Source organism: Hemicordylus capensis, chromosome 3, assembly GCF_027244095.1.
Source record: "Hemicordylus capensis ecotype Gifberg chromosome 3, rHemCap1.1.pri, whole genome shotgun sequence".
NCBI lineage: Eukaryota > Metazoa > Chordata > Lepidosauria > Squamata > Cordylidae > Hemicordylus > Hemicordylus capensis.
The window spans coordinates 120,547,452-120,566,785 of NC_069659.1; the positions used below are offsets into that span (position 1 = coordinate 120,547,452).

At 45.1% G+C, this 19,334-nt stretch overlaps 1 protein-coding gene across 1 annotated transcript; it reads left to right on the forward strand.

Annotated features, from left to right (window-relative positions):
* Positions 1 to 427: 427 nt before the first annotated feature.
* LOC128349219 (claudin-10-like) lies at positions 428 to 5,851 on the forward strand. Its single transcript, XM_053305256.1, has 2 exons — positions 428 to 447; positions 4,597 to 5,851. Exon 2 carries the CDS (start codon positions 4,616 to 4,618, stop codon positions 5,585 to 5,587), a length of 972 nt encoding a protein of 323 aa, XP_053161231.1. The 5' UTR covers positions 428 to 447; positions 4,597 to 4,615; the 3' UTR covers positions 5,588 to 5,851.
* The last annotated feature ends 13,483 nt before the right edge of the window (positions 5,852 to 19,334 follow it).

The following is a 19,334-nucleotide window of genomic DNA, read 5'->3' on the forward strand; positions in this document are numbered from 1 at the left end:
GAGGTGAATGCTGAGGATTATAGTGGCACAATCATGCCAGTAAAGTTCAGGTGAGTATTTCCAACATTCTGTCATTATAAGCCTTGAACATTCTGTTGCTTATAAAGTGAAAGGTATCCACCTAATCTCTCTGAAATCATGAACACATCAACTAGGGGATGAGAGGCACGACTTCTCTGAATTTGGCGCAAACCTGTTGCAAAATGGATGAGATACCTCACTTTACATTTTTAACTCCTAAAACGTGCTGGCTATGTTTTTCACCACATAGAATGTATATTTTTAAAATGTTTGATGTCTTTTTAGTATTACCCCAAACTTCAGGTACATACTGGACTGGTGCCTTTTGCTGAAAGTAACTAAGGGGGTTAGCTGAAAGCATAACTGAGTCTGCCCAGTGAGAATTCTGAAGCCAAAGTTGGGAGGAGCAAGGCCTGGCAATTTCTAGTAAGTAATTTCCTGGTTCTGGACGCAGGTGTCATAAGGACAGTCTATGAGCACTCTGGCACTTATCTAGTTAAACTACTATCCCCCCCCCCAGCCCCCGCCACCCCTTTCCTTGCATGGGCTTTTGTTTTCTCCTTCTGCCCCCTTTCTCTCACCTCCACCACAGGGGGAAAGCAGAGGGCCTCGGCAAAGCTTGGAATAAATTACTAGAAAGTAACTCCATTGATTCCACATAATGATACTTTCCCAAATAATTTACAGGTGTCTATGAGAATTATTTGCAGAACTCAGATTATCCATTTCCCCCCTCCTGGGGGGATTCTTGGATGTAGTTGCAGGTGTTTGCATCTTGCTTCTTGTCAGCTGGGAGTTTTACTCTGTAGTACCCAAGCAGAATATCACTTCCCCTCCTACATTCAACATGCCCTGAAGTGCAGAAGACATAGGCAGAACTGGGGGTGGGGGGGAGGGCACGTGCCCTAGGCACCACCAATGTGGGGGCACCACGCCAGTCCCTGCCACCCCCACCCCATTGCCCACCTGCCCAGCCCCAGGGCGCTCAGCCACTTGCCTCCAGCTCCGGCCTAGGATCGGCAGCGAGGCCTAGGATCGGAGCAGCCTGCAAACTGCAGAGCTCTTCTCTCCCTGCCTCTCAGCTGATGGTTGGCTGGGCGGGGCTTCCAGAGAGGCCTCCGAGTAGGCCTCCCTGAAGCCTGAACTCGGCAGGCCCCAAGAAAGGCAGGAAGGAGGCTGGCAGAGCTCCCTGCAGCAGACCCTCCCTGCAGCAGACCAGACCATCCAGCACAGCTTTTGCAAGGTAGGCTGTGAATTCCTTTTTGTGGTTACCCCCATATAGAGGGATCTGCTTGCCATAGGGCTCTGATATGGGGGGTGGGGCGAGACTGAGAAGTCTCTGAATATTTCATTTAAAACAGACTGGGAAATGTGCTGGCTTTAAAATCAAAAACTATCTAAGGCCTATAAGTGGCTTGTTTCATGTCAGAAAATTACAAAAACGTCTGGAACAAATATTTATTTATTCATTCATTCTCTCATTCATTTATAAATGTACTTATGTTCAAGTTGTTTTGCAACCCAGAAGGTCTGAGTGAGAACTGTGAAGCATGTGTTGTGCTTTTATTTTATTTTATTTTATTTTTCTTGTGTGTGAACTTCTCTCCAATAACTTGCAGGGACTTCAGGGTAAATCTGGCCAACATGTGAATGCAGCACCTCCATTCCAGAGGAGATGTGTGTTAAAGCGCTTTAAAAGCCTCGTGTGAAAAACCTCCAGGAATCAAACTTTACTGAATTTGTTCAGAATTCTGAGAAAACAAACATAGGCTCACCCTGGCTGGTTGAAAGTCTCCTTTGCTAATCTGCAGCGAGGGGGCCATTTTAATAATTAGCGTTGCTAGTGTGTTCTAGGCATTAAATATATAGTACTCAATGTATATCACTATATACTGTGAAGTGTGCATGTGTGTATTCAGTGAAATGTATTTCCAGGCAGCATACTTACTTTGAGATATCAGACTTAAATCCTTGGGGGCCTGGGATGTGCGGAGGCCCTGGACTTTGAGGGGCTGGGGCCCCATTTTAAAATCTCATCTTGGCCCATTCCAACCTTGCTATGCCCCTGGCGGTCACTACACATGGGTTTCTGCACAACACCTGCACAGAAGAAACTTCCATGTAGAAAATGTGTCTCTTGTCAATTGACCCTGAATTTTTCCATCCATGACTGGGATATTTGAGAGTTAGAGTCAATAATAAAAGAACAGCACACTGCTTGTGACAGGAAGGGGCAAATTACAATGATTTCTTAGTCTGGCAGGGGCTGGTTTTGGCCCTGGCAGAACTTGGCTGTCTGCTCCTGTTGCAAATGCCTCTTTCTAGTGTGGCAAACCAATGTATCCTCCTCCCTCTTGGTGTCAAAGGAAGCACTGGTGTGGTGAATGCACATATACCCACCCCATCATGAGCCAACAGTCATCATAAGACAAAGGCTGGCAGGAATCATTCACTGGTTTATAGACACCCCACCACCACCTTCTTCTTCCCCTATTTTGCTAGTGGCTATTTGGGCAGGTGATCCTCTAGGACAAAGTCGTGTTTTTTAAAAAGAATGAGATGAGACAGAGAAAATGACACTTGGAATCCTCACATAACTCCTGACTGTTGTTCTAAGTCTTTTACAGAGATGGCTCATGTTTTCAGGTTTTGATCAACAACCATGTCTAGATGGTACAGTGTTCCTTTTAACAAGGATTTCCAGATATTGTTGACTACAAGTCCCATCATTCCTGTTTGGACAGGGGCGCAATTTCAGTGCTTGCCCTAGGCGCTATTTTCCCTAGTTACGCCTCTGGCAGAAGAGCAGAGAGTTGGTGCTGCTGTTCCTGCTGGGATCTTATCAGCCATTCTACTGTTGGTCAGTGGGACTTTCTCATTCTCATTCAGGTGTTCTGCCACTGCAGCCACTAAGTGAAAACAGAAATGTGCCCAATGAGACCATTTTTACAGGTAAGCATACCAGTCTAGACACTCGTTCCTCCATGGAAGAGCTAACTTCTGAACAGAAAGAAATGGTCAGTGTCTTTGGATATAGGTTGTCTGTTTTACTAATAGGACATGCTAGTGGGATGAATGGCTGGATCACTTTGCTGCTTAATTGGTTACACACTCTATATGCCATGGATTTCTGCTGCAGACAGCAAAACTGCTGATCCTGCCTCAGATTCCCAAAGAGAACAATTGCTTGGACTCACAGCTTTCCAGGCTGCTTCTGGTCCAGCTAAACCTACACTCCTCTACCTCTGATTCATTCTCCCTGTCTTTGCATATGTGAACTCCTCCCTCTCTTTTGACTGATTGACTGCCCTCCTCCCCCACACCCTTTAAAATATAACAACTGAAGGCTGCTGAGAAAAGGCCATTCCAGGAACGTAACTATAATAGGGCAAGGGGAGAGAGTTGTCTGGGGCCCATTGCCTTGCCCCCCCCCGACCGAGGCTAGTCACATGACTAACTCCCCCAGCCACGCACCCGCCTAGACTTCCTCCAGTTGTAATCATACGCCGAAATTGATGTGAGGGTTAAGTTACCAGAAGCTACCAGAACAGCATGTATTTCTCTAGTACCATTTAATGACTTGCATCGTCCACAGTTTACAAAACCTTGGAAAAAATAATTTAGGATGATATTCTATTGTGGCACATAGGGGTGTGTGTGTGTGTGTATGTGTATATATACACACACACATACACACACACTTTTTCTTAGCACTATTCAGCCTCATTTAAGATTTATTTACTTCATGAGCTGAACTTCAGTGAGGGGAGTGGGCCATTTTAAAATCCACTCCAACCTTGCTATGCCCCTAGGCCATTCATTGAGGTCATTCACACAATCAAAAACTGGGTTCTTCCCAGTTTGGGGAACTGTGTGCACTCCCAATTTTCAGTTGTGAGGAGCAAGGTAAAGAGGAAATCCTGGGTAGAAGTGATTGTGTGGAAGCAAGGTTGTGGGAAACCCTACCCAGGTTTTCCTCCTACATTGTTTCCACAGAATCACTTCTACCCGGGTTTCCACCTACCTTGCTTAATCACAAAATTGGGAGCACATGGTACACACCTGCCAAACCCTGCTACAACACAGGTTTTGGTTGTGTGAATGACCTCAGTGACTTTGGTTAGATGTCTGTGAGAGAAAACTGCAGCAAAACCATTTACAGTAATCAATATAGCCAAAACTGTGTGGGTGGGTGCAGATGCTGCTCAAAGTATAGAATCCGCTCCTTTTCTGGGCACGTAACCTTTCAGCCTAGTATTTGAATCTTGACCTGTTGACCGCTTTCCCAGGAGCCTTTTCTACTTCCTTGTAAAAGGACTGTTGGGAGCTTGGTGGTGGGGCAGTTTAAGTAGCTTCAAGAAGTCTGCATTCAAAGGTGGGGAAACAGTTCCTGACACTTATAATGGAAGAGGCAGCAGACTTCCATTCTTACGTTTGCAGGTGGGATATGTGATGTTCTAGAACAAAGTTCAAAGCTGAACAGGGTTCTTATTGGTGCAATTCCTTGTCCAAACTTTAAAAGATGTACTTACATGTGTATAATGGCATATACATATGTGTGTGTGTTTTTTCCAGTAAATCTGCAGTTTCCAAGATGGGCGACGTCGTAATCAATACCGTAGTATCAACTGGTGCAGTATTAAAAATTAAGAAATGCCTGGCTGAGGTCAGCTTCTTTCAACTTTGTGCCTTTTTCCTGAGCCTTAGTGGATGGCTTATGTGTATGACATCCGCAATCCTTGTCCAGTGGAGAGTGTGGCACGTTAGTAACCACTATGGTGGAACCAGCATTGCTTGGATTGGGATTTGGGAGACCTGCCGTGTTGATGAAGCTCCGTCTATTGTTGATGAGCAAAATCTCATGAACTGTACAGAACTCAGCAACCTACACACCTTCCTCCCCAGTGAGATTATAGCTGCCCAGAATCTCATGGTACTCGCTACCATTGCGGGGGCAGTGCAAACAGGCTTTCTCTCTGTGGCCTTCTTAAATATATATAAGAAGCAAAAACAGAGAAAACATGTTTCCAACCTTTTTTTGATTGCAGGCCTTATAAATTTGTCATCGGGAATAGGTGTCTTCATTCCAATTGTTTGGAATATGGTTTCTGTCTTGTCAGAAGCACCAATTTTCTTCCCTGAAGATTTCCATTTACCACATCAACCAGAATACCAATATGTTGGAGCTGCGCTTCCGATTGGGCTGATTTCTGCTGTTTTCCAGATCTTGAGCGGATGTTTTATTCTGTGCAATAACCATTTGGCAGTCAAGAAAATGTCAGCACTGGCAACAGAGGCATCTGCAAGGGCAAGTGAAACCACTCTTTGTCAAAAGTGTTCATTGTCCTTAGTGCCTAAAACCCCAAAGCCAGAGGAATCTGCTTCTGTGACCATCGAGAGCCCATTGGACGTGCAACACATTGAAAACCCATCTGTGATTCTCCAGATGGATAACTTCTCTGAAGACGTGACCAATCCCAGGGAGCCTGTTCCATCACTGCCCGAAAGTCACATTGTATTGGTGACTCCATACACTGAACCAACAGTTGGTGATGAATCTAAATAATCAGATTCTAAACACACCAGGACATGAGCTGTATACATTTGAAAGTTATAGAAACCTTTGAAAGGGATAGTGGGTCTGTTTATGTTGCAGGAATATTTGTTTGTTTGTTTGTTTGTTTATTGCTGTAGGGGTTGTTTTTATACTTTGGGGATAACTTTTGTGCTGTTAACAATAATGGCTGTTTTCATGGTATAGGCTACTATTATCTTTGATAGTTTTATGTTTCTCACCTTTTATTAAAAATATCCAGCTATTTTAATCACATGATTGGCTCTTGTTATTTCATTAGTATGAAACAATGTACAATACCTTGATAACTAAAGTGCCACCCGGTCACATCACTGCCCTGCCTGAACACCCAAACCACAGGCAATTCAGGGGGTGGGGAGTTCCAACTATCATGAAATTACCACTTTAATTTCTGATCTGCCAATGAAAGCAATTTAACTGGCTGATCTGCCAATGAAAGCAATTAACTATCCAAAATGATAGAAGGGATAATTAGATTCTAAAGCTAGAAAAGACAAAGCGAGATGATATTTATGATAAGAACCATGGACTAATGTTCTCACTAACCATATGGAGGTACTGCGTGCAAGATACCTGCATGCAAAGCACATAAATTGCATGCAACCTAGAGCCGCACTGAGCAGGGGCCATGTTCCCTGTAGCAGTGATTCCCAGAAGTTATCAACTACATCATCTTCAGCTGCAGTGGCCTTTGGGTATTATGGGATATAGTCAACCACATCTGGGAATCCCTTTTACAGGGAACACTAGTGGGCAGGGGTGGGGCTGATTTTCACCATCTCTTCTTCTCCCAGAAGTGCTGTTTAATATACATAAATATGTCCTTGGGGGCTGCACAGGGGCAAAAGGGACATATTCTTGTATGTTTTATATGTTTGTATGAGCACTTTCAGGGCAAGGGCAGATTGGCTAAAATTTGTTCCACCTTTGCACACAGAGCCTGCACACAGTTAGTGAGGATGCTGACTGTTTGCTATGTGCAACTACTTAACAGAATAAATGTACCGGTTAGGATCTGTCATATTTTGTGTTGCACTACAGAACAGACACTAGAGGGAGGAAGAGTCAAATAAATGTTCATCATACAAAATATTACTAAGTTGCTGAATGACACAATGCTTAGTATTATTCAACAATAACTGCAGTTATTGTAGTTCTATTGAGCAATAACTATTGAGCAATAATCTACTAGTTTTCAACAAAAGTGCCAAAAGGAGTGTCAGATTTTATACTGACCCTATTCCTGAAAGAGCTGTCTGAAAAGCAAAAATTAACCAGGTGGATGCTTATTTTATTGCATGCCTGGAAAGGCCTGCTTAACATCTTGCCTACCTTGTTGCCAAACCATGCATGTCACTAAAAGGAATATTGTACCTCCATCTTCCTTTTCTAAAAAATATAGCAACCAGAAAAAAACCAATCAAATAGTGTGGGGAGAAGGGCTTTTAGCCCTCGCTTTCAAAGCTGCTATTTGCCTGTCAACAATACTTTGAGGTTGCTTTAAGACAGCTCTTAAAAGCGAAGATCTGTTGCAAAACTGGCAACCCTCCAGTGCCAAATACATGGAATCTCCCACTTGTATCTTCTTTATACCGTAGTGTAGGCCAAAGAGGGTCCCCTGGTGGCTGCATACTAGATCTGTCTTCCAATTGTCTGAATTTGAACACTGGTGGCCCTACTAAATTTTAACTAAAATTTAGAATAAAAATTTACCAGTGTAGAAATAGTGGCCAATATGACCTGCAGCCCCCTGGCAATGGTAAGAAGGCTGTGGGGCCACAAGAAGCCTTCAGTGTGCCTGCACTGAAGGCTTCTTCATGCAGCAGAAGGGGAGAGTGCTTGTCACATCTCCTCCCTACTTCTTCCTTCCAAAAGTCTTGTCCTCTTGTATAAATATGTTCCTGATGTTGCTCAGCCCTCAGGGACAGATTTATACAAGCAGACAGGGCTTTTCAGAGGAGATGTGCAAATAGCGTGTCGCCCCCCCTCCCCCCGTTCAGTCCACTTTGGAACGAAGCCTTTGGTGCAGGAACACAGAAGCTTCATTTGTGGACCCTCACCCCTTTGTAGTCCTCCTTCTGTCATTGTAAAACTGTAGATCATGTTGGCCACTGCTTGCAACATAAGCCATCTTCAGATGGTAGATATCCATGGATGCTGTCACTGGCACAGCATCCCCAGAAGTCCACTGCAGAGCCATACAGTGAAGACAGATGTTGTCTGAAGAGGCTAATGCAGCCCATATTCAAGCTTTCAACTTATTTATGAAGTGAAAGATGCTGGACTCAGAGGGAGATTCTCCCTGGGATACAGCACACTGGGGCACCAGCATTCTGAATCACAGGCAGAATCTTTCCCCAGCCAGCATAGCTTAGTTGTTAGAGTGTTAGACTAGGACGAGGAAGTCCTGAGTTTGAATCCCCATTCAACCATGAAAATCACTGGGTGATTCTGGTCCAGTCGTGTGTGTCTCAGCCTAACCTACTTCAAAGGATTGTTGTGAGGATAAAAATAACCATGTACACTACTCTGAGCTCCTCAGAGGAAAAGAGGGATATAAATGGGTTGTTTTTTTAAAGTGTCACTCCAAGCAACACTTAAGCATGGTGAGAGGGTGGAATTTGAGTGACAGTGCAGGGGGGAGGAAGTACAGGTCAGTGGTTGCATTGTTGGGCATCTATGGTTGCATTGACTGGGAGTCTTTGCTATTAGACAGCACCACTGCAAATGTTGCAATTGCAGCCCTCTGCTAGGTCTTTCACCTGCTGCTGTACCAAACTTGGGCATTAGAGAAGCTTCTCTATTATGACAAGAACCCAACTCTTCCAATGGTGCTGGGTGTGCAGGTTTCCCTTATATTGAACTGGTGCACTGCAGACTTCACTACAAAACTTTGTCTTCTTAGAAGACTCTCTTTAGCTGGGAAATCGTTGCTGCATGCCTACACCTGACATCACTTGTGCTTTACTCACAAACACCCCCCTCTGTTCAACAGGATACAATAGGGGATTAACCATTTGCCCTCCTGGATGCTTAAGAAGTGAAGAATTTGATGGTTTTCAGCACCCTACCAATGCTGGAATTCAGCATAGATGTAGCCAAATTATTCCCCATCATATTATTCATGGTCACTTAGATGTAATTCAATTATCCAAAAACCTGCTGTGCCATCTAGTGAGTAAGGGGAAGGGTTGTGTGACCCTCAGGGATATATTTTGGACAAGCTGATTGGAATGGCGCGGCCCACCCCCTGTCCTCTTGACCTTTGCCCAACATGGCTTATACTATCTGGCAGAGCAGTTGTTGAAGAAGGCCTGGTAGAGATTATAAATTCATCTCTGAGGGAAGGTAGGATGCCTCCTAGTCTTAAGGAGGCAATTATTAGACTGCTTCTGAAGATGCCTACCTTGGATCCCTCAAAGCTGAGTAACTACAGGCCTGTCTCCAACCTTTCGTGGCTGGGCAAGGTAATTGAGAGGGTGGCTTCCCAGCTCTAGACAGTCTTGGGGGAAACTGATTATCTAGACCCATTTCAAACTGGCTTCCAGGCTGGCTATGGAGTGGAGACTGCCTTGGTCGGCCTGATGGATGATCTCCAAGTGGGAATGGACAGAGGAAGTGTGACCGTGTTGGTCCGCTTGGACCTTTCGGTGACTTTCGATACTATTGACCATAGTATCCTTCTGGAGCGTCTGAGGGCGTTGGGGGTGAGAAGCACTGCTCTGCAGTGGTTCCGCTCCTACCTCTCGGGCAGGTTCCAGATGGTGTCCCTTGGAGACTGTAGTTCTTCAAAATCTGAACTTTTGTATGGTGTCCCTCAGGACTTCGTATTATCTCCGATGTTGTTTTAACATCTACATCAAAACGCTGGGAGAGATCATCAGGAGATTTGGTGTAGGGTGTTATTAGTATGCTGATGACACCCAAATCTATTTCTCCATGTCAGCATCATCGGGAGAGGGCATAACCTCCCTAAATGCCTGACTGGAGTCGGTAATGGGCTGGATGAGGGGTAACAAACTGAGACTGAATCCAGATAAGATCGAAGTGCTCATTGTGCGGGGTTGAAACTCTGGAGACGATTTTGATCTGCCTGTTCTGGATGGGGTCACACTTCCCCAGAAGGAACAGGTACGCAGTCTGGGGGTGCTTCTGGATCCAAGTCTCTCTCTGATGTCCCAGGTTGAGGCAGTGGCCAGAGGTGCCTTCTATCAGCTTTGGCTGATATGCCAGCTGCGTCCGTTTCTTGAGATAGATGACTTCAAAACAGTGGTACATCTGCTGGTAACCTCCAGACTGGATTACTGTAATCCAGACTGGATTACTGCATTCTATGTGGGGCTGCCCTTGTATGTAGTCCGGAAACTACAGTTGGTTCAGAAAGCAGCAGCCAGGCTGGTCTCTGGATCATCTAGGAGAGACCATATTTCTCCCATATTGAAGGAGTTATGCTGGATGCCAATATGTTTCCGGGCAAAATACAAGGTGTTAGTTATAACCTATAAAGCCCTAAACAGCTTGGGCCCTGGGTAAATATCTTGGGTATTTAAGAGAATGTTGTCTTCGCTATGAACCCCACCACCCATTGAGATCATCTGGAGAGGTTCATCTGCATTTGTCACCAGCTCGTCTGGTGGCTATTCAGGGATGGGCCTTCTCTGTTGCTGCCCCGAGGCTTTGGAATGCACTCCCTAGTGAGCCTCCCCATCTCTGACAGCTTTTAAAAAGTCTTTAAAGACGCATCTGTTTACCCAGGCTTTTAACTGATACTGTTTTGATTGTTTTTAGTGTTGTTTTAGAGCATTGTTTAAAAAAAAATTAATTGTTGTGTTTTAAATTTCTTGGTTTTTGTTTTTAACTAATGATTTAATGTTGTTTTTATGTGTTGTAAACCGCCCAGAGACGTAGGATATAGGTGGTATAAAAATATGTAAATAAATATATAAAGACCCCCACCTGCTCTGCATCAGTAAAGGGGAAGAAATCTAAAGGCAGAGCAGCTCCTATTTACTGATAGCTTGATTGATGAGGCAAGTCGAAGTTTCAGAGAAGAAAATGGGTGCAGCTAACAAGATACTGAGCATGTTCCAAAAAATCTGAACCAAGATGACAATCCCTGAGATTAAATTCAGAATGTCTCCAATCTTAAAAGAGTAATAGATGAGTTGTTTCCCTTTCTCATCTTTGTAAATGTGCCAGAAGGCAAAAGCTAGACAACCTGTTGCTGCTGTCTCTGCAAGAACTGCAAGCACCATGAGGTCCTGAGCAAGAAAAAATGAGAATTCACACCTCAGAAAATAAGGGAATAACATCCCTTCAGAAAAACTTCTGAGGGTTGAATTCTCATTCAATGATAGCAAATGAGATTTTTTTCAAGTAAAGAACTCTCATGACCCCACTTTCACTTTTTTCACACTCTCACTTACTATGAATATTGAATGAATCAATCTACCACACTGCACTTTATGAAGAAAAACCTCAGAAAATCAACAAAATCCAGCCCTCTGGCCAATCACTCTGAAATTGGGGACGGGTGGTAGCCTCCACCCATTAGGCACTATCTACCAGCCCACCCCACTCTTTTGGGGCAGATCCACTTTCTGCCCCCAATCTGCCCCAAAGACACCAAAACTTCAAAAATTCCCCAAAAATCAGCCCTCTGCCCAATCCCCCTGAAATTGGGGTGTTAGCCTCCACCCATTAGGTACTACCACTCCACCCCACCCTTTTGGGGCAGATACACTTTCTGCCCCCAAACTGCCCCAAAGACACAAAAACTTCAAAAATTCCCCCAAAAATCATCCCTTTGTCCAATCCCCCTTAAATTGGGGTGGTAGCCTCCACCCATTAGGCACTACCACCCCACCCCACTCTTCTGCCCCAGGCCCCACTTTCTGCCCCAATCTGCCCCAAAGACATGAAAACTTCAGAAATTTCCCAAAAATCACCCCTTTGCCCAATCACCTGAAATTGGGGTGGTAGTCTGCACCCATTAGGCACTACCACCCAACCCCACTCTTTTTGCCCAGATCCCATGCTATGCCCCCGAACTGCCCCAAAGTCACTAAAACAAATATTCCCCAAAAATCAGCCCTTTGCCCAATCCCCCTGAAATTGGGGTGGTAGCTTCCACCCATTGGGCACTACCACCCCACCCCAAAATTTTGCCCCTGGGCCCTTCCCCCCGAATCAATTCGGATTCGGATTTGGGTTAAATCCGAATCTGAACCGAATCAAGGGTGATTCGGGTGGCCCATATTCAGGCACAAAACAGAACAGGGGTGATTTGGTTCGGGTCCCGAACTGAATCACCGAAAATCCGAATTGCACACCCCTAGTATATATGTTTGTGTAACTATGCACATCCATGCCCTGTGATATGTGGACATCTGTAGAGGTCTGAACAAGAAGTGACACCAGTTAGGACAAAGTTACACTTTGCTCCTCCTTCTAGGACAACACCACATATCCCACCTTGAAACATAAGGGTGGAAAATCTGCTGCCTCTCCCACTCTAAATGTCAGGAACCTTTCCCTACCTTTGAATGCAGACTTCCTTGGAGCAACTTAAACTGTCCCACCTCCAGCCTCTCAGCAGCCCCTACAAAAGGAAGTAGAAAAGACTCCTGGCAAGTTGGTTAAGAGGCCAAAGGTTAATACTAGGTTGATATGTCACACCATAATGCATATACTATGTTAATTGTGTAGGGAACTTTCAAGTTCACCTTGAATGCAGTTTCTCTGCGGGAGTGATCTACTGCCTTCCATGTTTATCTTGCCGTTTAACTCAATAGTCACTGGGTGGCATGGTCTTCATGGTGCTGCCCAGAAAAAGAGCAAGTCCTGGCTTCTGCCCCATTACTTGCCTTCTCTCTCTCTCTCTCTTTCTAGGTGGTAGGGGCAGCCCAAGGTTTTCTGCTGCTGCAGGAGGGTTGCCAGATGCTACCCCCTCACCCTTCTGGTGTTGGGTGGCCACCCACCACCACTGCTTGGAGAGAAACAAAGATGGTCTAACCTGGTAATCACCTCTCTTGCACCTATCCTCTTAACAGAGAGGTGAGTGAGCATCACCACACCACTCTTTCTCATAGGTCTGGTGGGACAGTATGCTGAGCAGGTGTTCTCTAACTCTTGGTTGCTGCCCATCATCCATTGAGCTCATCTGGAGAGGCTCATCCGCGGTTGCCACCAGCTCATCTGGTGGCTACACAGGGGCAGGCTTTCTCTGTTGTTGCCTCCTCGGGACTTTGGAATGTGCTCCCTGCTGAAAGAAGAGTCTCCCCATCTCTGACAATGTTCTCAAAGTCTTTAAAGACACATTTTTTCACCCAAATGTTTTGATCTTAAATTTGTTTTGAGGTTTGTATTTCTGGTTTAACTGGTTTTATGTTGTTGTAAACTGTCCAAAAGCCACCTAATGGCTCAGCTGGGAAATGCTTGACTAACAAGTAGAAGGTTGCCGATTTGGATCCCCGCTGATACTATACTGGGCAGCAGCGAGATAGAAAGATGATGAAAGGCATCATCTTATACTGCGCAGGATGAGGCAATGGTAAACCCCTCCTGTATGCTACCAAAGACAACCACAGGGCTCTCTAGGCGCCAGGAATCGACACCGCCTCGACAACACACTTTACCTAAGCCATCCAAAGATGGAAGTTTGGGGTGGTGCACAAATTAGATAGATAGATAGATAGATAGATAGATAGATAGATAGAATAAAGTCAAGTGGTGGTGATGCCTGCTAGCACCACCTCCAATGATTCACCCCGTGCGGTAACTACTTGACCAAGCTCATTCATTAAGAGGTTGGCTCTGCTGATTTATTTATTTTTTTGATTGATAGATTAAGTGCCATCAGTTTGGTGTTGACTCTTAGCGGCCATATAAATAGATTCTCTCCAGGATGATCTGTCTTCAACTTGGCCTCAGTGGTGCATTCATTGCTGTCGTAATAGAGTCCATCCACCTTGCTGCTAGGTGACATATAATATTTCGCCCACTGCTCCTCCGCCTCCACCAAGCCTGGCTGAGGGGCTGGTGGTGGGGAGACTGGCTGAGGGGCAGGCAGGAAGATTGGCTGGGGGGGCTGGGGGTGGAGATGGGCTGGGGTGGAGACGGGCTGAGAGGAGACTGGCTGAGGGGGTGAGTGAGCAATAAAGTCCCAGAGCTCAGATGCTGTGCACGGGATAAGCTGGTACATATGTATTCCTTTACCACATGCCTGAACAACTTTGGCCCTCTTGCAGATGTTGGCCTACAGCTCCCATAATCCCTGGCTATTGGCCACTGTGTCTAGGGATTATGGGAGCTGTATTCCAAAAACAGCTGGGGGAGGGGCAATGTTGAGCAGGCCTGCTTTGCATCCCAAACCAAGTGAAAGCACTTCAAAGCCTTTCTGCCATACTTAAGAATATCATATTTCAACCTGATATTCTTAAGTATGGCAGACAGGCCTTGAAGTTCGTTCTCTCTCGCTCTCTCATCTCTCTCTCTCTCTTAGGACCTTTTTGAACCAGGGATATTTAAAATGTTAATTTAAAATTATTTCTATCAATAAATAAAAAATATTTAGTACAAGCTGTTGCCTTTTAATTCATTTCCCTGACATGTTTTCTAATACAAATCAAGTTATTGACATCCATCTTTTTCTGTATCTGTGCCTGAACAGCATTAAATGATGTGAATTAATGCAGAAGCAACAGGGTCATGTTGCCATTGCTCCCGATTAACTCAGAGTCGTGGAAAGACCTGCTTCCCAGTCCCTCTGTCCTATCCATCCAGAGCCTTTGGGTGCATAGGGTGGTACAGAAATGTTATAAACAAACTAAGTTCCCCCCTTCCCTCAGCCAATGGAGGCATAGTTGCCGATGGCACTTGATTTGTAGGAGAACAAGCCAACTAAGAAGCAAGGAGATCGCAAGCCAATCTGAAGGAAACCAGTGCCAAAAAACCAATCAGCAAGGGAAAATACAGACAATTGTGCTTGAAACATTTCAATCGAAATGGGTTATTCTGTTCCAAGCTTGAAACAGGCCCCTTTTTAAAAGGGCATTCTGTTTCAAGCACGAAACAATCGAAATGGCCCATTTCAAGTTGGAATGTTTCATTAGAATGTTTTGAACATCCCTGTTCAGCAACATCTGGGAATTCCTGTTCCTGGGCACACTGGTGGGGAGGATGATTTTCATGTTCTCCCAGAAGTGTTGTTTAATACACATCCTGAGATGCCTATGCAGAGATGGTTGCTGACCTCAGAAGCTCCCTATGCATTTGACAGAGGCTAAAATCAAAGAAAGATTCCCCCAGGGATTCAGAACACTGGAACACCAGCATTCTGAATCACAGGCAGAATAGTTCCCCAAGTACAACATGTGTCACTCAAAAAAACCCCCAAACAACCAACCTTAAGCATGGTGAGAGGGTGGAGTTTGAGTGACAGTGCAGTGGTGGTGGTGGTGGTGGGGAGGCACAGTGCCCCAGGTTGCACCTGACTCAGGCTACTGAATCTCATAAAAATATTATTATGCCATTATCCTCAAGTGAATTCCAGTCCACCACCTGAGATATTTTCAGAAGCACATTTGTTCCTCATCCCTTTCCTCAGTTGATGACCCTTTACCTGTGTGTATGCATGGTTGTAAGATCCTGTTCCATCTCTATCCATGGCCTGGGTATATCCTAGAAAAACAGCCGCCTTAATTATGTTGGAGGCCTGCGTGGAGAAATGAACAGGGCTTCTTCCTATCCACATATACACTTGTGATATTATCCCTTTATTGTTGGGCATCTAGGTCAGTAGGTTGCATTGACCTATTAGTCTGGAGAAACATGAGTAGTAACTTCTGTAAGACAAGGCTTCAGATACTATAGTACCCTCCAAAGAATACTGGTCAAAATCCGTGTTTCAGTATAAAGCCAAATAAATTTATCCTCCAATTGCAGAGAGAGTTTCTATGGTGGAGAATGCTCCGACCAAAGAACTTTTTCTTATGTCTCAGTTCTGCTAATATAATTAAGATGCGGGGTTTGTTTCAGCATTCTAACATAATAAGCTCTGAATATTCTCTTGGTGATAAAATCTAAATTGTCTGCCCAATCTGCCTGAAAGTTTGCAGGCATCGACTAGGGGAAACCACTGCTTCAGACCCAGTGCAGAAAGTGGCTAAGAGGCAGTAGTTAAAAAAAATTCACCCTTAAACTCTAGAAAACAAGTGTTGGCTACGAGGGCTGAATGCTGCAATCACAATGAATCTGTAGCCGCCACCCCCACCCCACCCCACCCCACCCCAGTGCTGCTTCCACCATGGCCATCTCTGTTATAGTTGTTTGGTTTTTTTACATTTCCAGTCCACTGCAGGAAGCAGAGCCCCTGGGGTTGGCTGAGAATTCACACAGGGACTTGGGGAAAGCTCGTGGGGACATCTGGAAAGTGTACTTCCTCCCAGCGCTAATTCCATGATAGCGGCGGAATGGTGTATGAACTTGTGAGGAATGCAAGGCAATGACAAGCAGCAGGTTGTGGAAGAGAACCCACAGTAGGGTGGAGACTCAGGAGGAAGCAGATGCTTTGAAGAATTTGTACAGTCTGGTATATGATGATGACGTTAGAAATGAGGCTCCATATGCCCACACTTTGCTTTGGGAAGGACTGGGGAGGGATGTATCCAGGCAGACATTAGGCAGTTCCCTAATTACTGCCTAGAGATGCTCCTAATGAATTTCTGCCTTATGCAAAATGTGGTGCGTATGATCAAGGCAAAGTGTGGGTGCAGTGAGCCTCATTTCTAAAGCCATCATCGTATACCATATTATTATAATTTTATCATTACAATTCACAAAACACAAAGGACATACTGTATTTGATTGGAAATAGTGTCTGCCATCCTCACCAAGAGTGTGGAGGGGCAGAGTGCAAAGCAGTTCCACGGCAATTAGTAATGCAAAGTCATGCTGCATGCATTACAGGGAGGGAAGCAACTTTTGCTGATATCCCCCAATCCTAGAAGCACTGCCTGCTGCTCTGACATCAGTCACGGAAGGCTGCATGATTCTCAGAAACCGACTCCCAGGTCACAGAGAGTGCTTCTAGCGGGAGGGGCAACTGGCAAAAGTGGCCTCCCCCTGTGCATGCAGTGCAACTCTGCATTACTAAATACTGCGGATGCACTTTGCCTGCTGCATGGGGGAGCTACCTTTAAATTAGAGATTTAATGTTTCACAGGTGACCTGAATGTATGGACCCCCTGGGTAAACCTCATGGCTCCCCAAGAAGTCCATGACCCCCAGATTAAGAACTCCAGATTTAGACTGAGGGCCAAGAAAGCCCTTGAACAGCAAGCAGTCTGGAGGGTGGGGAGAAAGATTTCCTAGAGGAATGATATGTCAAACTGCTACATGTCTTGGATTTCTGCCTGAACATTTACTGTAGTACAGAGCATTTTAGGGAAGAATTGTACTCTGTAGTATTGCATCAGACAGAAATCCATCAGGGTTATCTGTAGGAGTGATTGTGGCTAGGGTGGGAACCTGTTGAATTTCTGACTGGACATTTACTATAAAGGTACTGTACCTTGTAGGGATGCAGGGGAACAGAGGGCATGTCTTCATTGTTTGCCTATGGGCTTCCCAAAGGCGTCTGGTGGCCACTGTGTGAAACAAGATGCTGGACTAGATAGTCCTTGGGCCTGATCTACCAAGGCTGTGCATATGTCCCCCCTTCCCTCTGAAGCCCACCGTGCATTACCTAAATATTTATTTATGTATTTATTTACATATTTTTATACCACCCATATCCTACGTCTCTGGGTGGTTTACAACACATAAAAACAACATTAAAACATTAGTTAAAAACAAAAACCAAGCAATTTAAAACACAACAATTACAATTTTAAAAAAACAATGCTCTAAAACAACATTAAAAACAATCAAAACAGTATCAGTTAAAAGCCTGGGTAAACAGATGCGTCTTTAAAGATTTTTTAAAAGTTGTCAGAGATGGGGAGGCTCACTAGGGAGCGCATTCCAAAACCTCGGGGCAGCAACAGAGAAGGCCCATCCCTGAGTAGCCACCAGATGAGCTGGTGGCAAATGCAGATGAACCTCTCCAGATGATCTCAATGGGTGGTGGGGTTCATAGCGAAGACAACATTCTCTTAAATACCCAAAATATTTACTCAAGGCCCAAGCTGTTTAGGGCTTTATAGGTTATAACTAACACCTTGTATTTTGCCCGGAAACATATTGGCATCCAGCATAACTCCTTCAATATGGGAGAAATATGGTCTCTCCTAGATGATCCAGAGACCAGCCTGGCTGCTGCTTTCTGAACCAACTGTAGTTTCCGGACTACATACAAGGGCAGCCCCACATAGAATGCAGTAATCCAGTCTGGATTACAGTAATCCAGTCTGGAGGTTACCAGCAGATGTACCACTGTTTTGAAGTCATCTATCTCAAGAAACGGACGCAGCTGGCATATCAGCCAAAGCTGATAGAAGGCACCTCTGGCCACTGCCTCAACCTGGGACATCAGAGAGAGACTTGGATCCAGAAGCACCCCCAGACTGCGTACCTGTTCCTTCTGGGGAAGTGTGACCCCATCCAGAACAGGCAGATCAAAATCGTCTCCAGAGTTTCAACCCCGCACAATGAGCACTTCGATCTTATCTGGATTCAGTCTCAGTTTGTTACCCCTCATCCAGCCCATTACCGACTCCAGTCAGGCATTTAGGGAGGTTATGCCCTCTCCCGATGACGCTGACATGGAGAAATAGATTTGGGTGTCATCAGCATACTAATAACACCCTACACCAAATCTCCTGATGATCTCTCCCAGCGTTTTGATGTAGATGTTAAAACAACATCGGAGATAATACGAAGTCCTGAGGGACACCATACAAAAGTTCAGATTTTGAAGAACAACAGTCTCCAAGGGACACCATCTGGAACCTGCCCGAGAGGTAGGAGCGGAACCACTGCAGAGCAGTGCTTCTCACCCCCAACGCCCTCAGACGCTCCAGAAGGATACTATGGTCAATAGTATCGAAAGTCACCGAAAGATCCAAGCGGACCAACACGGTCACACTTCCTCTGTCCATTCCCACTTGGAGATCATCCATCAGGCCGACCAAGGCAGTCTCCACTCCATAGCCAGCCTGGAAGCCAGTTTGAAATGGGTCTAGATAATCAGTTTCCCCCAAGACTGTCTAGAGCTGGGAAGCCACCCTCTCAATTACCTTGCCCAGCCACGAAAGGTTGGAGACAGGCCTGTAGTTACTCAGCTTTGAGGGATCCAAGGTAGGCATCTTCAGAAGCAGTCTAATAATTGCCTCCTTAAGACTAGGAGGCATCCTACCTTCCCTCAGAGATGAATTTATAATCTCTACCAGGCCTTCTTCAACAACTGCTCTGCCAGATAGTATAAGCCATGTTGGGCAAAGGTCAAGAGGACAGGGGGTGGGCCGCGCCATTCCAATCAGCTTGTCCAAAATATATCCCTGAGGGTCACACAACCCTTCCCCTTACTCACTAGATGGCACAGCAGGTTTTTGGATAATTGAATTACATCTAAGTGACCATGAATAATATGATGGGGAATAATTTGGCTACATCTATGCTGAATTCCAGCATTGGTAGGGTGCTGAAAACCATCAAATTCTTCACTTCTTAAGCATCCAGGAGGGCAAATGGTTAATCCCCTATTGTATCCTGTTGA

Bases quoted from the DNA above. Each gene is read 5' to 3' on its own strand.
- LOC128349219 (XM_053305256.1), top strand. From the start codon at position 4,616: ATGGGCGACGTCGTAATCAATACCGTAGTATCAACTGGTGCAGTATTA.